The 18,336-nt window shown below is 62.8% G+C and overlaps 3 protein-coding genes and 1 long non-coding RNA gene across 4 annotated transcripts; 2 read left to right on the top strand and 2 right to left on the bottom strand.

The window, feature by feature from the left end:
* The first annotated feature begins 276 nt into the window (after positions 1 to 276).
* On the top strand, positions 277 to 6,028 carry ILK (integrin linked kinase). Its single transcript, XM_083436615.1, has 13 exons — positions 277 to 417; positions 895 to 991; positions 2,019 to 2,184; positions 2,383 to 2,478; positions 2,732 to 2,828; positions 3,320 to 3,403; positions 3,528 to 3,613; positions 3,695 to 3,804; positions 3,909 to 4,036; positions 4,440 to 4,561; positions 4,652 to 4,751; positions 5,265 to 5,395; positions 5,504 to 6,028. Exons 2-13 carry the CDS (start codon positions 903 to 905, stop codon positions 5,651 to 5,653), a joined length of 1,359 nt encoding a protein of 452 aa, XP_083292741.1. The 5' UTR covers positions 277 to 417; positions 895 to 902; the 3' UTR covers positions 5,654 to 6,028.
* A 382-nt stretch (positions 6,029 to 6,410) lies between these two features.
* LOC310675893 lies at positions 6,411 to 7,830 on the top strand. Its single transcript, XR_014510290.1, has 2 exons — positions 6,411 to 6,998; positions 7,457 to 7,830. It is a non-coding gene; the product is annotated as an uncharacterized lncRNA (long non-coding RNA).
* Positions 7,831 to 8,132: 302 nt separating this feature from the next.
* Positions 8,133 to 9,567, bottom strand: TAF10 (TATA-box binding protein associated factor 10). Its single transcript, XM_083436881.1, has 5 exons — positions 9,356 to 9,567; positions 8,828 to 9,093; positions 8,667 to 8,731; positions 8,406 to 8,520; positions 8,133 to 8,308 (listed from the first exon to the last, which is right to left on the bottom strand). The coding sequence occupies exons 1-5, from the start codon at positions 9,519 to 9,521 to the stop codon at positions 8,219 to 8,221; spliced, it is 702 nt and encodes a 233-aa protein (XP_083293007.1). The 5' UTR covers positions 9,522 to 9,567; the 3' UTR covers positions 8,133 to 8,218.
* A 544-nt stretch (positions 9,568 to 10,111) lies between these two features.
* On the bottom strand, positions 10,112 to 17,288 carry TPP1 (tripeptidyl peptidase 1). The gene is made up of 13 exons (XM_083436540.1): positions 17,203 to 17,288; positions 16,995 to 17,096; positions 16,257 to 16,396; positions 15,277 to 15,427; positions 15,056 to 15,177; positions 14,537 to 14,715; positions 14,211 to 14,409; positions 13,655 to 13,843; positions 12,830 to 12,902; positions 12,286 to 12,406; positions 11,775 to 11,933; positions 11,531 to 11,668; positions 10,112 to 11,371 (listed from the first exon to the last, which is right to left on the bottom strand). The coding sequence occupies exons 1-13, from the start codon at positions 17,220 to 17,222 to the stop codon at positions 11,234 to 11,236; spliced, it is 1,731 nt and encodes a 576-aa protein (XP_083292666.1). The 5' UTR covers positions 17,223 to 17,288; the 3' UTR covers positions 10,112 to 11,233.
* Positions 17,289 to 18,336: the final 1,048 nt, after the last annotated feature.

Here is an 18,336-nt window from a genome sequence, read left to right as displayed (position 1 = left end):
TAGAGAGCACCGTCTCGCCGCCTGAGCGGCACGCGGGCTCCCCCTGCCGCCCGGAGGCCGCCACAGCCAGGGGCGCCGGAGGAAGGGGCGCCTCGGAGGGCGACGGCGGAGAGAGACCCCCGTGCCTGGGGCGCGCCTGGGCGGGCGGGGGGAGCGGAGTCCGCCCTGGGCCGCCGCCCGGCCAAGGGGCCTGCCTGGGACGGAGGCGGGACGCCCGGCCCTGCAGCGCCGCCTGGTGGCGCCCTGGCCGCTGCTGCGGAGCCTCTGCTGCGGGCGGGGCGGGAGCGGCGGGGCCGTCGGAGGGGAGCGGAGGCCGGGAGGGGGCGGTCTCCGGCGGGAGCCGCCCGAGGGAGCGGCGGGGAGGAGCCGAGCCGACGGGACGCGCCACACACGGAGCCGCCGCCGCGATCGGGCACGGTAAAGGGGACGGCGAGACGGGGATTGCCCGGGGTCGGGGTGGGGCAGCCCGGCCGCAGCCTCGCAGCAGCCCCGGCCACGCCCGTCCGTCGCTGCCCTTGCCCGACGGGGCCCGGGAGGGCGGCTTCCTCCTCGGGGCGGCCGCTCCCGCTCTCTTGCCCCGGGACCCTGGGGGGCTCAGTTGTCGGGCGGCGCCGCATCGCGCCCTGCCCCGCTCCGAGGAAGGGCGGCGTCGGGGGCTCCTGCCCGGACCTAGAGCCCAGATTCTCGGCCCCAGAGCAGGATGTCGGGGCGGCTGCCTATCGCCCTCTTCCCGCCGGGACCCGCCCTGAATCGGGACTCCTGGGGACCGTTACTCGGGTCGGGTGGGGTGCAGCTGCCCGGGACGCCCGACCAGCCGGGGTCAGGCGGGTTGCGGGGCGAGGGGCTCATCGCGGCTCCGACCGCGGGCTGACCCTCCCCGCCCTCCTTTGGCAGGAGGGACCATGGACGACATCTTCACCCAGTGCCGGGAGGGCAACGCCGTGGCCGTGCGCCTCTGGCTGGACAACACGGAGAACGACCTCAACCAGGGGTGAGTGGGGAGCGGGAGGGAGGGAGGGAGGGAGCACCCCAGACCCCCTGTCCGCCCCCCGCGCCGCCTTCGTCCTGCATTTCGTCCCCTTGGCTGGAAAGGACAGGAAATGACCGCAGCTCCGAAACACGCCGGCAGGAATTCTGTTGCCGGAGCTGGGGGGGGGGGAGCCTGGATGGCAGAGCAGGTGGCGGGAGTCCAGAAGCACCAGCCCAGCCCTGAGGGGAGGAGGGCAGCGAGGGAGGCTGCCCAGATTCCCCCCTCATTTCAGCCTTGCTGTGGAGGAGCCCTGGGGTGGGGGGCGGGAGAAGCCCCTTGCCCAAGGAGCCAGCCTCCTTCCCTGGGGGCAGGCGGCTTGAAGCTGGGGGCTGTGCAACGACCCCCAAATCCCTCCAGGGAGTCCAGGGTCAGGCAAATGGGGGGCTTCATTTTCCTCTGGTCCTGAACTTGTTCCTCGTCCTCTGAAGCAGCCACCCCCACCCCCGAAGTCTGGTCCCCAAGGCTTGAAGGGATTTGGGGGTGGCAGGAAGGATGGGTGGGTGGGGTCTGTGATGCCAGCCAGGACCCCCTTCTGATCTGTTCTACAGGGGAAGCAGATGCTTCTTCCTCGGAGGTTTTAAAGTTGAGGTTGGGCAGCTGTCTGTCAAGGATGCTTTAGCTGAGATTCCTGCCTTGCAGGGGCCGGACTCGACCCTTCGATTTCCGGGCCAGTGCTTGCTTTTCTCCCCTGGGCTGCCCCCATCTGCTTGGCCCCTCGCTGCTGCTGTCCCGGCTGGGGCCTGGGGCTGCCCCGTCTTCCTGGCTCAGATCTCCTTTTAAGGCCTGGTCTTCCTCTTCTCCTGCGCTTGGCTCAAGAAGAGTGAGCTCAGGGAGGGAGGAGGGATTCCTGCGCTCCCAGACTCTCCCAGGCTGCTCCGGCCTCCCAGCCCTGACCAGGTGCCCCGGGACCCCTGGAGCTCTGCCCCCTGGCCAGGCTGGCCCCTCTCCGGCCCTGGGCACTGAGCAGGGCCCCTCTCCCTCCCTGCAGCGATGACCACGGCTTCAGTCCCCTGCACTGGGCCTGCCGCGAGGGCCGCTCCAGCGTGGTGGACATGCTGGTCATGCGAGGGGCGCGCATCAACGTCATGAACCGGGGGGACGACACTCCGCTGCACCTGGCTGCCAGCCACGGCCACCGGGACATTGTCCAGAAGGTAGGGGGACCCCACAGGGAGGGGGCTGCCCAAGGCTCCCGGTCCCCACCCTGCTTCCCCACACCCTCCTCTGGGTCTCAGGGCGCCCCCTGCAGGGAGAGGGAAGAGGGTGGGCATCTGGCGCATTTCCCTTTGTGGGGCTCTTTTGGAGTGGGATTTCCTTCCCCAGCCCACCCTCTGTCTTCTTGCCCTGCTCAGCTGATCCAGTTCAAGGCCGACATCAACGCGGTGAACGAGCACGGGAACACCCCCCTCCACTACGCCTGCTTTTGGGCCCAGGAGCAGGTGGCTGAGGTGAGGCACGTGGGGCGGCCGGGTCTCTTCCTGCCGCGGTGGCAACATTCACGCTCTGTTCAAGCAAATTCATATACCCCAATTCACACAATTTAAAGCTAAATGAAAGCCCCCTAATAGGAGGGCAGGGGTGACCTGTGGGGAGTGGGGCTGCTGGAAGACCTGGTGCCCCGTTGGGGGGGGGGGGGGCTGGGCATGAAGGACTGCTGTGGGAAGACGGTCTCCTTCCTTCCTTCCTTCCTCCGTCCTTCAGGACCTGGTGGTCAGCGGGGCTCTCGTCAGCATCTGCAACAAATATGGGGAGACACCCCTGGACAAGGCCAAGGCACCCCTGCGGGACTCCCTGAAAGGTGAGCACGGCTCCGGCCCACTCTGCCTCCTTAAGCCCCTCCCTGCTCAGCGGCTGCCTTCAGCTGCTTCCCCCCTTTGTTTGGGGTCAGACTACATGTGTTCATTTGCTTAGAGCGTTTGAACACACTTGTTCAGCCAAGACATCTCCCCGAGTGCCTTATGTGCAATCCATGACCTGGCTTCTTCTCCAGCCGGCCTGATCTCTGCCTCTTGGCCGCCCTCCTTCTGCCTCGGATTCTGGATCCCGGCTGACTAAACCCTGTTACCTCCTCTTCCCAGTCTCCTGCCTCTGACCACTCCTCACGTCTCACCCCACGGAGGGCTCTGAGCCTTCTTCCCTTGGGGTTCCCCTGCTGGTTCCTGCCACCCTTCCTCTGCACGCCCTCCTGCTTCCCGGCCCTGCCTTTTCAGCTCCAGGAGCTGGGGGGGGCTCTTTCCACCCCCTTTCCACCTGCACAACACCCCTGTTTTCTCTCCCCGCCCCCTCCAGAGCGAGCAGAGAAGTTGGGCCAGAGCCTCACGCGCATCCCCTTCAAGGACACCTTCTGGAAGGGCACAACACGGACGAGACCTCGTAAGAGCCCTGCAGGAAGGGGGAGACCTGGGAGCCGGGGGGGGGGGCAGAGGGGCTCTCCTCGCCCAGTGGGTTGGGCGGTTCCTTCTGCACGCTGTGCCTGGCTGATGGTCTCCTCTTTTAGGCAACGGGACTTTGAACAAGCTGGCTGGCATCGACTTCCGGCAGCTGACCCTGGGACACAAGCTCAACGAGAACCAGTCTGGAGAGGTGGGGGCCGCTCCTTTCCCCTTCTCCCCCCCCCCCGACCCCTTCGCCCCATTCCCCTCTGACCTTCCAGCTTCTCCACAGCTCTGGGAAGGGCGCTGGCAGGGAAACGGCATCGTCATCAAAGTGCTGAAGCCCCGAGACTGGACGACCCGCAAGAGCCGCGACTTCAATGAGGAGTACCCCAAGCTCAGGTGGGTGGGTGGGGGGTCCTGTGGGGCAGCCCCTGCCTGCCCACGTGAGCGCAGGCGGTGGGTGGGTGGGCTGCTTCCTCCAGTCGCCTCCTTTCCCCTCGCAGGATCTTCTCCCACCCCAACGTGCTGCCGGTCCTGGGCGCCTGCCAGTCTCCTCCTGCTCCGCACCCCATCACCCTCACCCACTGGATGCCCTACGGCTCCCTCTACAACGTGCTCCACGAAGGCACCAGTGAGTCTCCCTTCCCCTACCCGCCCTGCTTCCAAGGGGGCACCCAGGGGCCTTGCTGGGGATCCCAGGGATCTAGCCCACCCCCGGACAACGCAGGAATCGCTTGCTCTCTCTGTAGCTCTCGGGAGGGAACAGAGCGCTTTCTGGCTGCCTGTATGTCTTTCCAGGCCTAAAGTGCGTTGATGGCCAGAGCCAGAAGGGGTTGGGGGGCCTGAGGGGCCCCTGTCCAAGAGTCTCATGCCATTCTTGCCCCGTGGCCCCCTGGCTTGGGCAGCCTGAATCACAGGCAGCCCTTGGAAGCCCTTCCCACACTTCCAGACAGCGCTCAGGAGCAAGTGCTGACCCCAGCAGAGGCAGGCTCCCCCCCCCATATTTGCCCCCCCTGCTCTCTCTCCCCCTGCAGACTTTGTGGTGGACCAGACGCAGGCCGTGAAGTTTGCTCTGGACGTGGCCCGGGGAATGGCCTTCCTGCACACCCTGGAGCCCCTCATCCCGCGCCACTATCTCAACAGCCGCAGCATCATGGTGCGTGGGGGGGGGCCTTTCTGGGGTTCAGTGGGCGGGTGGGGTCTCTAGGAGGCTGAGCTCCCCGTTGTGTCCTCCCTCCCCCCACAGATCGATGAGGACATGACGGCCCGGATCAGCATGGCAGACGTCAAGTTCTCCTTCCAGTGCCCTGGCAGGATGTATGCGCCAGCCTGGGTGGCGCCGGAAGGTGAGTGGCGCCCTGCCCTCCGCTCAGATCCACAGACGAGCCTGCTGGATCGGGCCAAGGGGGGTGCGCCAACTGGCCGAGCAGGTGCCCCTAATGGGAGCTCACAAACAGGATCCAAGCGCCAGAGCCAGGCTCCCCCCCCCCCCCCCGCGACTGTGGAGGGCAGAGCAGTCACTGCACTAAGAGCTGTTCCACAGATCTCCCCCCCCCCCGAACCTGTCCTCTTTTCTGGCTCTTGTCCTTAGTTTCATTATATTTCTTTATTGCTTAATGCAGAAGAATGCCTCAAACTGAAAAGCACTCCCTGGGGGGGGGGGGAGGCGTTCCTGCGAGTGCCTCTGACCACTTTGCCCCGCTGCCCTCCTCTGGTCAGCAGCAGTTGGGGCTGGTGACCCCCCTGGGCTTGCTTGGGGGGCCGAGTGCAGGCAGAGCAGCTGCCCTGCTGGGGAGGGGTCCCCCTTCAGCGCCCCCTTCCAGCCACTGCGTTTCTGCAGCCCCTCTTTGCTCCCGCAGCTCTGCAGAAGAAGGCAGAGGAGATCAACCGCCGCTCGGCCGACATGTGGAGCTTTGCCGTGCTGCTGTGGGAGCTGGTGACGCGGGAAGTGCCCTTTGCTGACCTCTCCAACATGGAGATTGGCATGAAGGTGAGGAGGGGGCAGGAGGGCAGGACCCCCCCCCACCTTGGCCGGGTTGGACTAGGCGACCCTGGGGGCCCCATCTGAGGTTCTTCTTCCTCCTCCTCCTCCTCCCAGGTTGCCCTGGAGGGGCTGCGGCCCACCATCCCCCCAGGCATCTCCCCCCACATCTGCAAGCTGATGAAGATCTGCATGAACGAGGACCCAGCCAAGCGCCCCAAATTTGACATGATCGTCCCCATCCTTGAGAAGATGCAGGAGAAGTGAGGGGAGGGGGATGTGCTCTGCAGCCCCCCCTCCAGCCTGCCCACAAGTGCCTTGGGGAGGCGCTGATGACAGGAAGCGCCACGTCCTTGCTCTTGAAACAAAACGGTACAGAAGGAGCCACCGCCTTGCCCCCCTCCCCTTTCGGGGCAGCTCTATTTGGGGGGGGGTCCCTGCTGTAAGCTGCCCTGGCCTATTAAGCTCCCCCAGCAATGCTGCGCTGCTTCCACAGTGCCTAGCACCCCGTCCCCTCAGCGGCATCAGCAAGGTGCCTCGCACTCGGAGCCCACCGCCTGCCTCTGCGCTGCACGGTTTTTATCTTTTCTATGCAGGCCCCAGCCAAAGCCAGAGGGCTCAAAATAAAGAGTTATTAAAGGAGACCGTGGTCACTGCAGCCTTTGTGGGGGGAGGGGGACACAACGGGCTGCCCCAGCTTCCCTGGTGGGCCTCGGCCGAAGAGGACGGTTGCCCCAGCCCCTCCTGCCATTGCTGCCCTCTCACCCGGGAGCCTGGCCCATTTCCAACAATCTACTGTGGGGAGGTGGCTGTATTGGGGTTCAACTCCCATCAGGTGCCACACTCTGGCTGATCTTCTGTTGCCCTTGACTGAAACCGGCCTCTTTTCAGTCTCCTAATGCCATGGCAAATATGGGCCACAACCCTCTTTCAGACACAGCCCAGAAAGGGAAGTGCAGAGCTGGGAAAAGGACAGGCAGTGGCAGCCGAAAGGCTCAGCGGGCAGCAGCCTTTCTCCTGTGGGTGCTTTGAGCAGGATCAGGCCGCTGCTCCTAGCAGCTCTGCAGCTGCTCCAGCACCAGAGGCAACGAGCCTCTGGGCTCCCCAGCTGTGGTGGGTGAGATAGGCCTCTCGCCGGAGCCAGCAGCATGCTTGTGGTTTTCCTTGCAGAGTAAGTTTCCCTGCTCCACGAGTAATCGCCTCCACACACCTTCTCGGTGGAGAGACGGAAGGAGAAAACCAAACGACCCCTTGGAATGGGAGAAAGAAAGCAGAACAGATGCCATGGGTGCGGCCGGGGAGTGTTCTCACTGGCATCAACTGAGGCCACCCTCTGTGAGCTGCAACGCCCATCGCCATGTTGCAGCGCTTGAGTTACTGCGTGGTTGGTGGCCGTGGTCACAGGACAGGGGAGGCTCTGAGGCAGCTGCTGAGTCACGCAGAGCCGCTTGGCTGCATGCAGGGGGCGGGGGCTGTTTTGCACAGCTCCATGCCCTCCTGAAGTGTTTTTGCCTAGTGGAAAAAACTGTCAACTGTGACCGTGCTTGACTGGACAGAGAGGGACTTTGTGTGTGAGTTTTGGAGGGCCTGGACTGTCGCCTACCATAGAAAGGTAGGAGTCACACCTGCTGCCCAAGGTACCACTGCCACCCCCCTGCCCCAAAGTCCCCCTTCTCCAAGAGAATGGTTCAAAACCTGTGGGGCACTGGAAGATGACTACAGCAAATCCAGACTTGGTGGGGGGAGGAGGTTGACCTTCAAGAAGCTAGTTACCTCTGGTTTCCCCAGCACAGCACAAGTAACCAAAGAGAAAAGCTGCAGCAGCTGGAGCAACTGAGCCCCTGACCCTGGAGCACCCACCTCCTCCCTGCAACTCCTAGCTGTTTTGCTCCTGGATCAGGGCCAAGCGGGTCCACCAAGTCCAGCAACCTGTTCTCTTGGTGGCCAGCCAGATTTCCCCACCGGGAACAAGCAAGCAGCACCCAGGCACCAGAGCCCATCTCCCTGGTGTGGCTTCCTGCAAGTGGCCTTCAGAAGCCTCGCTGACCTTGGCTTCCCCACACATCACAGGCAATGCGGGACGAGCTTCGCTGTCCAGGAACATCGCTGCCCAAGTGCCAACAAGACAGGGGAGGGAGGCCCTGCCCAGGCCATTCCCATTCGCATGTGCAGAGGGCAACTAAGATGAACTGTTAGGTATGCTGACCCTGGAGAAGTGAAGACTCTCAGGAATCATAGACTCCTACGAGCTGGAAGGGATCCCAAGGGCCATCTCAAAGAGAACAACAACTACCAGACTTTTAGAAGACATCTGAAAGCAGCCCTGTTTAGGGAAGTTTTTAATGTTTGATGAATTACTGTATTTTAGTATTTTGTTGGAAGCTGCCCAGAGTGGCTGGGGAAGCCCAGCCAGATGGGCAGAGTATAAATAATAAGGTCAGAAAGTTTTTTCGAATGTTTAGTTGGAGTCTCTTGAGACTCTTGCACTGCGGCTGGGTTGGACTAGATGACCCTTGGGGTCCCTTCCAACTCTAAGATTCTATTAAATATCACTGTCTTTGCCTTTACCTTCCACCTGCACCACAGGAAATGCTGGATGAACTTCCTTGGGTGCTACCCAAAGACCTCTTCCTTATCCCCCCAGGTGTCCTGGGACATCTTTGCTTCAAATACACGCCCTCCCCCCATCTTTTATCAGAGCTGCTCCCCTCCTCCTCCGATGCAGAAGGAGCGACAGGCAGGGAGCTCCAGAAAGGGAGAACTTTAATGGTACAGCAGCCAAGAGGATGGAGAAGCAGTCCAAGAGCGGATCCGGGGGGTTGGGGAAGGCAGCTAAGTGAAGTAGTGGGGCTTCTTGACGTTGATGCCGTACTCGGAGAGCGCGGGCGCAAGGTCCTCCATGGTGAGGGTGTACTTCTTGTCCTGCAGTGGGGGAGGGGAGAGGGAGGAGCGTCAGCTGGGCATCAAGGGAGAGTTGCGGGAGGGGCCCCCTGTGAGGGGGGCATTCGGGGGACCTCACCTTGCTCTTGTTTCGGGAGCTGCCAGAGGCCGTCCCCTTCATCTTGCAGTGCTGCAGAGCGTCGTTGGCAATGTCGGAGATGAACTTCTGGGCGGCCAAGGAGATCAGGCGGATGCTGGAAGAGGGGGAGATCAGAGGAGGGATGAGGGGAGGTGTGGGTGAGCCCCAGGGTGGGTCCCTAAGAGCCACACGGGGCCCCTAGAGGAAGGGGCAGTCTATCTGTCCTGGGGACGTGGTCTCTCCCCCCACGGCTCCACTTACATGCGCGGATCGGAAGCTTCGAAGCCAGCGCGGTTCAGGTAGTAGCCCGTGACGGCATCGGGGATCTGGAAGGGAAGCAGGAGGAGGGCGGTTCAAGAGGGAGATGATGCCACCAGGGGCCGGCGAGGCTGCCGGGGGCCGGGCGGGGAAGGGGGCCTCACCGTGGGCGTGTAATCCTCCAGCTGCAGCAGGAAGTCGACCAGCGGGGCGCTGGAGGCGGGAGAGGAGGCCGGGGCGGCGGAGGCCGAGGAGGACGAGGCGGCGGCGAGGACAGGAGGCTTCGAGTCCCCGTTGGCGGCCGCTCCGGGCGGCGCGAAGATCCCGTTGGGCACCGAGGGCGCTGCCTCCGCGGGATGCGCCAGCAGTGAGGACGAGGAGGAAGAGGAGGAGGAAGAGGAGGAGGAGGAAGAAGAGGAGGAGGAGGCACCTGCGGGGAGGGAGGGGGATTTAGAGAGGGACCCTGGGCGAAGGGAGGGAGGCGCCCCTCCCCCCACTGCCCCTCCCCCACCCGCCCCGCCCCCCACTGCCCTCCATCTCCCCCCACTGTCCCTCCCCACCCCCACTGCCCCTCCCCCACCTTCACCCTCCCACTGCCCTCCATCTCCCCCCACTGTCCCTCCCCCACCCCCCACTGCTCCTCCCCTCCCCCTGCATTGCCCCTCCCCACCTTCCCCTCCCCCCCCTCTCACCGGCCCCTCCGGCTCCGGCCACGGCCGCCACGAGCCCCGGGCTGCCCTTGGCGCTGTCTCCCCCGGCGGCGGGGAGGGGGACGGGGACGGCCGGGCTGAGGTCGGGCTCCAAGCCGCCGCCGCCTCCTCCGCCGCCGCCGCCTCCGCTTCCCCCGATGGCGCTCATGGAGTCCCGGGCAGCAGCGTCGCTTCCAGCAGCTTCTGCGCAGGCGCCGAGAGGGAGGGGAAGAAGGTCCCGGAAGTGGAGGGGCGGGTCCTGAGCGGCGGCCGCCGCTTCCTTTTCCGGACCGATCTTTCTACGGCCTCCGCGCAGACGCCACTTCCGCTCTCCTCTCCGGGGCGGGGCCGAGTTGGGCTGCGGAACTCCCGGCCACGGGAGAGGTAGCAGCAGCGGCGGCGCCCGGCAGCCGTCCCGGGCGGAGTGGGCCAATCCCCGGAGGAAGAGGAGCGGGCTCTCGGTCGGGGCCGCTGGCCGGGATGGCCGCCCGGGCGAGGGCATCCGGCGTGGGCGGACGGGGCCCTTTGGGCTGAGCCGGGGGCGCGCCTGCGCTGCTGCTGCTGCTTTTCACGGGGCGGGACTCGAGCAACATGGGGAAGGACGGACGGGGTCCCGACCCCCCTTCCGGGTTCCGTCCCCTCCGGCAGCATCTGCAGGTGGGCCTGGGCGGGCCGCTGCTGCCAGTCAGGGAAGGCGAGGCTGAGTTTGAGAGACGCACCCAACCGAACCCAGAAATCAGTACACCACAGGGCAGCCCAAAGTCTCCAAAGTCTTTATTTATTGCTCTCCTTTTGCATTCACACCCATGAACCTGAGACACCACAAATCTGTTGTTTTTAAAAGAAATCACAACCCTAAGTAATTGTATTTAGAATTATCAAAGCTGAATAGATAAATCCATTATTGGAGGAAGAATATCCGTATTTCCACATTAAATGCTCTAGTGCAAATTAGGGGGTGGGAATGGGGGAAGAAGTGCTGCCTCCATTGACCTTGGAGCAGGAGGGAAATAATGGGGGGGGGGCTGCCTGGCAAAGATTTCCCGGGCAATGGAGGCATTGAACTGGGCTCCCTCCGCCCAAAAATCCCCCAACCTGCAAATGGTGCCCAAGTAGTGCTGGCAAAGCGGTTCCTGCAGGTGGGACAGGATCGGGGCCAGGACCCAAGCAAGGCCTTCTGCTTAGGGAGCAGTTGTGGCAGAGGAGAGGGACTGAGCTGGCACTGCATCTTGTGGGGCCCCCATGAGTGGGTCCGGGAGACACAGCGCCAACAGAGGGAGGGCAACCCCCATCTTCACTCCAATGAGGTAGTTTCCGGTTGGAGCTTGTGAAGAACTGATCAAGAGCATTTGGCTATGGAGCTAAGTTTCCTAGAGGCAGGACTTCATCCTGAGAGTATGAGGAGGGGGGTACATCACACCTTTAAGTGCAGAAAGGCACACCCTGTGACCCCTCCCCCTACCTGATTCGCCAGTAATGCTCTTGTGATGCTGTAGATGCACAGTTCTCACATTTGCGAAGAGACCCCACAACCCTTTCCACGCCAAGGTATTTCACACGCAAAACACAATTTAGACTGTGAGCTTTTAGTTGCACCTTCTCCTCCCGACGTGCCACTATAGATTTACAGAGATGAATGTTTGCATATTTCTGCTTCCACTGTCTTTGCTGTTAGGCGAATGCACACTTTTGGTCCTGCAATGGAGGCGGGGGGAGGCCCTCTGAAATGCCCCCTGCCTCCATCTTGCAGCCTGAGATTCCCAACCCACACACTCCTCCCCCTGAGCAGATCTTGGCTGCTGGACACCAAGCAAGCCCTCTCAACTCCCCGGCTGCTGAGTGGCCAAGTGCCATGGATGTCTCCAAGTGCGATGTGGCCGCCTAGCCCAGCAGGGCAGACAGGAGCTCAGGGTAGTTTGGCGTCCCCCAGCCGGTGACGGGATCCCAGGAAGGAGCCGCGCAGAATCCTTGGCCCTGCACAGTTTCATCGAGACACGAGTAGTGGCAGCCCGTGGTCACCTGGGAGGGGGAGAGCGGAAGAGCGTGTCGTCAGGCAGAGCAGCCCCATGCGGAAGCAAAATGCTGCTGTGTTGCGTGCACACACCCCACACACTGCTGGCAAAGCCAAGGAACAAGCTGCTTCAGCAGGATGCGGCCCCAGCCCCTTCCCCCACTCACGTCATAGAGGGCAGTGCTGTTCCCCTTCTCCTGGAGCCGGTAGAGGGCAGGGTTGAGGAAGCCCAGGGGGGGCTGCCCTCGCTGGAGGCGCCGGTCGTTGATCAGAGCTATGATGCCCCCCACCACCGGAGTCGAGGCCTGTCGGGGAGAAGAGGCAGAGTGAGGCCCAGCACCCGCAGACGGCCCTGCCCAGGAGCGGGCACCAGGCGGGCAACGCTCAAGGGCCTGCAGGCAGCAGCCTCACCGAGGTGCCGGAGACCCAGGGCATGGGGATGCGGTTGGACACCACCCAGTAGTTGTCGGAGAGCGCGGCCAGGTCTGGGTAGGCTCTGCCCGTCTTGTTGTAGTAGCTGGAAGGTGGCAGCTTGGAGCTTGTGCTCAGGAACCGCTTCACAGCTGTTGTCTGTTGAGGGAGAGACGAGAAGAGGAAGGAGGCAGAGCTGAGACGGGTCCTGGCGAGGGATCCCAAGTCCCACCTGCCTGGGAGGATCTTTCATTTCTGGACTCTCGGGGGGGGGGGGGCTTGGCAGCCCTTCAGGGTGAGCTCCTGCGCTTCAAAATTCATCACTTCACCACAGTAAAAGCCATTTATGCAAATGTTCACAATTTTAAAGAAGGCTTTTGTGGCAAGGAGTTCCATAGTGGATCATGGGAAACCCCAAAGGGCCCAGGAGCTGCAGGCTGAAATCTGCCATGATGGGTCAACAGGTACATGACTGTGCCAGATGGCACCTTGTGAGCGGCATGGGACTCACCTGGTACTTTGGCATCGGGAAGACATTGCTGAAGCCTCCCCCGCTGATGGAGTCCGTGACCTCAGCGCCGACCAGGAAGGGGTGCTGGAACGACGTCCCCCCCACTGTGGTCACGTATGGGCTGTGGGCACAGCAAGGCAAGGCGTCACAAAGGCACCGACAGACCAGGGGGTCCCAGCCCCCCAGGAGGACTGGCAAGACACAGGCAGCCCTCCAGCAGCTCCCAGTGTGGCTGAGGGTGGCAGAACACAGCCCCCTCCCCAGGAAGATTCTGCTTCCGTCAAAGGGCAGGTAGCAGGAGGAGGGCTGCCCTGCCAAGCCACACCCAGTAAGGCTGCAGATTTGAGATTTAGTATCTGCTACAGAATGCCTGCATTTTGGAAAATACGCAAGTGGCTCACTGCCCTGGTTTCAGAGAAGGCAAGAGCAGGTCTGCATAAACCTCTGGGGGATGCGGAAGGGCCAGGCCTCTGGGAGTGGATCTGGGTCAAGGACCCCCTTCACCAGCCCACCTGCCCCTCGCGGCGCCTTCCTCTCCTCTCACCTGGAGGCTGGGAAGCTGGGCCGGAAGGTGTGCTTCCCTCCGTGGACTGACCGACAACCTGCTCCAGAGTCACCTGCAGGGAAAGGGCAGCCAAAGACCTGGCCAGTTGGTCACGGCACTTGCAAGCCCCCTTCCCTCCCTCCCCAAACATCCTGGCCTCACCCTGCCTCTCCCCTTTCAGGCACACCACCGAAACTGCTTTAGCGGCCTGGGCTTCCAATTGACAGCAACCTGAATTTTATTGCTGCTACATTATTTTATTGCCATTACTGCTTTATTCTATACCATTGATTCTATATTTGATGTTTTTAGTTATACGTTTGGGAAACTGCCTTGCAATTGTTTTTGAAATTAACCAGTGAGGTACAAATACTTCAGATTAATACATTTTATAGTAAATGTACCAAAGCAGCCTGTAACACAACATTAAGGGATGTTTAAGCTATACTATGTATTAAAATAAGAAACTCTGAAAGCGCCTTAACACACAATATAAATCACAGCCTAACACCACAAGCTTGCCAAGGAGGACAATAAAATGTCCCAAGTCAACATAAATCTTGCCTCTGCCTTCCTCCCACAATACGAGGCAGGCAGACACGCCACTGAGAAGTTCTTCTGCCTGGAGGAGATGTTCACCCAGCCAACAAAGAGATAGTCAGATGCATCTCCCTTCTTGGAGCGAATTTCAAAGGCAGGTGCCACAACCAAGAAGGCCCTGCCCCTCACAGTGGCAGAGCAGGAGGAACATGGAGGCCAAAGTGCCGTCAGAGACAGTTTTGTGTTTCGAGGGCGGGGAACCAAAGGCTGCCTGCCTCCACCTACCTGAGGCAAAGAGGATGCTCATGCCTCGCGCGGCTGCCTTCATGAACTCCACATTGACCCGCTCCATGTACGCCCGGGACAGGCTGTCCTCGTCGTCGCCGTAGCTGACCGTGTGCACCCAGGGCAGGGCAGACATGTTGCTGAGCACAAGCAGCCACTGCAGGAAAGGCTCCTGGCTCTCGTGCCTCCCTGGGGGGGGGGGGAGGGGAGAAGGAATGTCAGCAGGGCCCATGGGGGGCTGGCCTTGCACGGGAAACAGGGAGAGGTGGGGGGGGGGGCAAGCCAGCCCCAGAGACCCCCTCCTGCCTCCAAAACGTCTGCCTCATCCTGGAATGGGTGAAAGGGTGCAGAGCCCGCCAGCCTCCCAGCCTCTTCCAATAGAGCACTCGGCCCTGACTGGTCCCAGGATGAGGGTGGAGCAGAGAAAGCAGCCAGGCAGCCACATCACAGGGGTTCCCGCCCCACCCCACTTCCCCTGGGAGAGGCAGGAGAGAGGCTGGAGCCCTTCCCCTTGGGGGGCTAAGGAAGAGGGGGAGCCAAGCGTGCTGGTCAGTACCACCGTTGCTGAAGACCCAGGTGGAGATGTTGGCCCCGGAGCTCATGATGTACTCCACGTCCAAGCTGGCTTCCAGGCCGGCCTTGCCCCAGCCCTGGTGGCCGACCACCTGGTCCACGCGCAGATGGTGAGGGAAGCTCTTCCCAAAGAGACCCATGAACTCCGCCAGGTCCGCTGGGTGGAAGTACTGCTCCAGGAACTGGAGGGGAAGGAGAAGAGGCAGGCGTGGGGCACCCAGACCCAGCACACCCCATTGCCAGGTGCCGCTCCCCTGAGGACACTGAGGGAAGGGAGAGGCTGCCGGGGGGGGGGCGCGCCCCAGTTACCTGGGCACAGGCCTGGCTGTTGTTGCGGTAGCTGCCCACGTCCTTGTCAGTCAGGTTGTACCGCTGGCGGATCACAGCCGGCGTCACCCCCAGGTGGAAGGTGGAGAGCAGCGCTTTCCCGGCAGTCCAGGCCCTGCTCACTGCCTTCCTTGCGGCAGGGAAGCGGTGAAGACCCCCCACTGAGAATTGGGAGGAGGAGGAGAATAAGCAGAGGATGCAGTTATCCTGGGGCACCTAAAGCAGACTTTGCTCAGCCCAAGGCTCAAGGCTAACTAGGGGCGGCAGGGGGGGGGGGAGATCTGCTCAGTCAGGCCCACCCTCCCTTCATCACCACCCACTTCTTGGCAGGGTAAAGATAAGATCAGCTCCCCCACTCCTATGGTGGGAAGATATTTGCCTATTTCCAGGGCTAGACACTCCCCCTCCCCCCCCCAGACGTTCCCTGGCAGTCTGGGCTTATGCACACGAGGGACAGAGTGTCCCCTGCTGCCGCTCTCTGTTTCCCCAAGGCTTCCGTACCAAAATCCAGGTGCTCTGCCAGCTCCTCTGCTAAGGTGTAGGCAAAGGGGGACCTCACGACGCTTCGCTCCCCGTTGACGTAGCGCTGGAACTGTGCCCCCGGGAGGAGCTGCTCTGCCGTGCTGCATGGAGAAGCCTCGGGTCAGGGTCAGCTGTGGGGGGAGCTCAGGGTGCCTTCTGTGCCCTCCCCTTGCCTCAAGCGCCCCCACGTCCCAACTCACCCGGCTGGCACCTGGCACTGCAAGAAGTCCTTGGTGCCCACCTCTGCGCAGTCCCAGACCCCATGAGCCTCCAGCCACTTGCGAACGGCATTCAGCGTCTGCGAGGAGGGGGCGACCAGGGCCTGCACCTCCGCCAGAGACAGGAACCGGCCTGTGAGACAAAGGGGAGCGTGGAGGGAGGGAAGGAGACTTCTGGTGGCCCACCTACCTCAGAGGGTCCCGGGGGTCTCCCTCCACCCCCCCACCGACTGTCAGGGGAGCTGGGCAGCCAAGCAAGAGCACAATCTTGCAACGCTGGTTGCCAGCGGCTGCTCAGTCTGCCCGCTTCCTGTTGAAGGTGCCACTTCTGGTCCCCCTTGACTGACAGGCTTCCCCTGAGACCCCTGGGAGCAGCAGCAGCAGCATAGGAAGGGGGCTGAGAGCTCTGCTAGGGACTCCTAGGCCAGCCAACTCCCCCCTCTCAGGAAAGAGAGTTCCCTCAGGACACAGGAAAACCACCAAGATGGTCCTGTGGTGTGAAGACGGCCTTGGAGTTGGGAAGAGGAAATCTGCCTGCCTGCCTGCCTTCCTCCCACAACCCCTACGAGCTGCTCCTCCCAGGGAGCCACCAGAGCGCCAAAGATTGTGCAAGAGAAGCTGAGCCGGAAGTCCCCAGGGCCACAAACTCCTTGCGGCTGCAATCCTTGCACACAGGACCATGTCCCGCTGCGCTCAGTAGGACTCACTGCCTGGGAGACATTCCGAGGGCTGCACTGCGAGGGGCTGCCAGCCTCGGCCCCCAAAGTGCTGCAAGGGAGCCCAGGAACAGGATGTGCCTACCTTAGAACAGTGCTGTAAGGATAACCCTGTGCAGTCCGCCAAGGACACGTGAAACGGCACCTGAGCCACAAGGAGGCCGCTCTCCTGGCGGTACTGAGAGATCAGGGAAGCCCCAGCAGAGGGGCAGAAGCAGGGGGCAGAGAGAGAAGGGGGGGCATTACCATACTCTGGAGAGGCTGGAGAGGAGACTCGCTGCACCAGCTCCTCCAGGCGCCCCACATTCTGCTGCCGGAGGGCGAAGGTCAGGCTCAGCGCCTCCGAGGCAGCCACTCGACCCAGACAGCTCCATCCCTCCGGGATCCTGGGAAAGAGACACGGCTGTCACAGGGGGCACCAAGCTAGCAGAGAGCGGTGTGTGGGCAGCGGAGGCACGAGCAGTGCCCAAGTCTGGCAGCGCCAGCCAAATCTAGCTTTTCCCCCAGAGGAACCGGGAATTAACACCCTGCACCCGTTTCACAGAAAAGGAGACCGATGGGGATCCGGCAAGCTCAGCCGGCAAGGCCAAAGGGGGCTTCCGTCCCCCAACCAGACCCACCCCCTAATAATAATAACATTAGTATTGATAGCCCACCCATCTGGGGGCGGGTCCTTCCTGCCAGCCGGACCCCAACCTCCTCCGGGCCGACGGGCGCTTGGGTCCGCGGCTGCCCAACTCCGCGGTCGGCCTCCCTCGATCGAGCCCCGGCTGGGAGACGCCTCCTTCGCGGGAGACGGGCGGCCAGCGAGCCCCGAGGGGCCCGAGCGCCCGTCGCTCGCCGCGCTCGTCCTGCTGCCCCGACGGCGCCCTCCGCCCCAGACCTGGCCGGGGCCGCGCTAGCAAAGCAGCCCACCGCGGCGAGAGGCGGCCCGGCCCCGCCACCGCCTCTTCCCCGCCGCCCGGCCCCGCTGCCGCCGCTTACTGGAAAAGCTGGTCCGGCTCCGGAGCCCACCCGAAGGCGGCGGCGGCGGCGGCGTCCAAGCGGAGCAAGGCGGGCAGCTGGAGCAGCGCCAGCAGGAGGCACCTGCACGGGAGAAACGGGAGGGGGTGTCAGGCAGCGGAGCGGGAAGCGTCTGCCGGGGGGGGGCTTCCCCCTTCTCCCCCCCTTCCCCCCCCCCGCGCCCCGGTACCGGCAGTGCAGCAGCCCCATCGCAGCGCAGCCTCTCCCTCGAGGCAGGAGCCCAGAACTGAGTCACGTGAGAAGCTGCCCGTCACATGATTGCGGGGAAGACATCCAGATCACGTGGCTCGCCCGCTGGGCTGCTTTGAGCCGGCTACACTCTGTGCGTGCTCAGAGGCCACACTCTGCCCGCCGGGGCGGGCGAGAGGGGGCGCCTGTGGACCCCCCGATTGATGTCCCCCTAATCCTCGCCCGGTGGGACGCAAGGACAGGGCTCATTAAAAAGAAAGGAAAGCGCGGGATGTTAGGAAGGGCTTTCCAGGAAATCTGCCAATCGGGACAGGAATAAATCCAGCAGCCCTTTTGAGGGCCCGCTCTAAAGCATTCGCCGAGTGAGAGCTCGGGCGCCTTTTCTGTCCGGGGTCGGGATCCTGATGGGGAGGAAGGCGACGAGGAGACACCACCTTCCCCGCCACAGTTGCACCACACGTGGGCAGGGGCTCATTTGGGCACCCGCCAGGGCCACACCGAAGGCCCGCGAGATGCCCAGCTGCGGTTCGAGGGCTATTGCGTGACTAACTTTGCTTTTTAGCACGCATTAGAAGTGTGTGGGGATCAGAAGGGGGTGAGATGAAATGGTCCCCTGCAGGAGCCGTCACAGTGCTGCCAGGGGCACCTGCCCTCGTTCGCATCCCCACCACATCTCTTGGGAAAGACAGAGGAGCCCTCGCCTCGTCGGCAGGCCCGGCAGAGAGTGGTCTGCTGCTCTTGTTCCAAAGCTATCTAGTAAGAAGCATCGCCTGCTGCGGAGTAAACACAGGCCCATGGGGGAAATCAAGTGCTTTGTGGAAGGGGGACTGGCATTGGTTGGCACTGGCATCCGTTTCAAGGCTGGAGCCCAGATCCAGGTTAGAACCACAGCCTCAAAGGATGAACACTGCCCCCAGGAGCCCTCCTCTTTCACACCAGTCTCTCAAGTTGGGTTGGTGGGAGGGGCCTGCACCGGAAGAGCCCGGCAGCTGAGCAAGACCCAAGGCCCGTCTGGTGCAGCTCCCTGTTCTCTCGTGGCCAGCCAGACGTCTCTGGGGAGCCTGCAAGGGGGGCCTGTGCTGATCCCAGCAGGTGGTGTTCAGGGGCATCCCAA

This window comes from Podarcis tiliguerta, assembly GCF_965153285.1.
Source record: "Podarcis tiliguerta genome assembly, chromosome: 4".
NCBI classification, from domain to species: Eukaryota; Metazoa; Chordata; class Lepidosauria; order Squamata; family Lacertidae; genus Podarcis; species Podarcis tiliguerta.
This window is presented reverse-complemented; position numbering and strand designations above follow the sequence as displayed.

Bases quoted from the DNA above. Each gene is read 5' to 3' on its own strand.
- ILK (XM_083436615.1), top strand. From the start codon at position 903: ATGGACGACATCTTCACCCAGTGCCGGGAGGGCAACGCCGTGGCCGTG. The intron at 992-2,018 runs GTGAGTGGGGAG...CCCTCCCTGCAG, and splicing joins GAGAACGACCTCAACCAGGG to CGATGACCACGGCTTCAGTC. The intron at 2,479-2,731 runs GTGAGGCACGTG...TCCGTCCTTCAG, and splicing joins CCCAGGAGCAGGTGGCTGAG to GACCTGGTGGTCAGCGGGGC.
- TAF10 (XM_083436881.1), bottom strand. From the start codon at position 9,521: ATGAGCGCCATCGGGGGAAGCGGAGGCGGCGGCGGCGGAGGAGGCGGC. The intron at 8,521-8,666 runs GTAAGTGGAGCC...CCCCTCTTCCAG, and splicing joins GAAGCTTCCGATCCGCGCAT to CATCCGCCTGATCTCCTTGG. The intron at 8,309-8,405 runs GTGAGGTCCCCC...CCCCCACTGCAG, and splicing joins GCTCCCGAAACAAGAGCAAG to GACAAGAAGTACACCCTCAC.
- TPP1 (XM_083436540.1), bottom strand. From the start codon at position 17,222: ATGGGGCTGCTGCACTGCCG. The intron at 15,428-16,256 runs GTAATGCCCCCC...TTTGTCTCACAG, and splicing joins TCCAGCCTCTCCAGAGTATG to GCCGGTTCCTGTCTCTGGCG. The intron at 11,934-12,285 runs GTGAGTCCCATG...CTCCCTCAACAG, and splicing joins TCCCGATGCCAAAGTACCAG to ACAACAGCTGTGAAGCGGTT.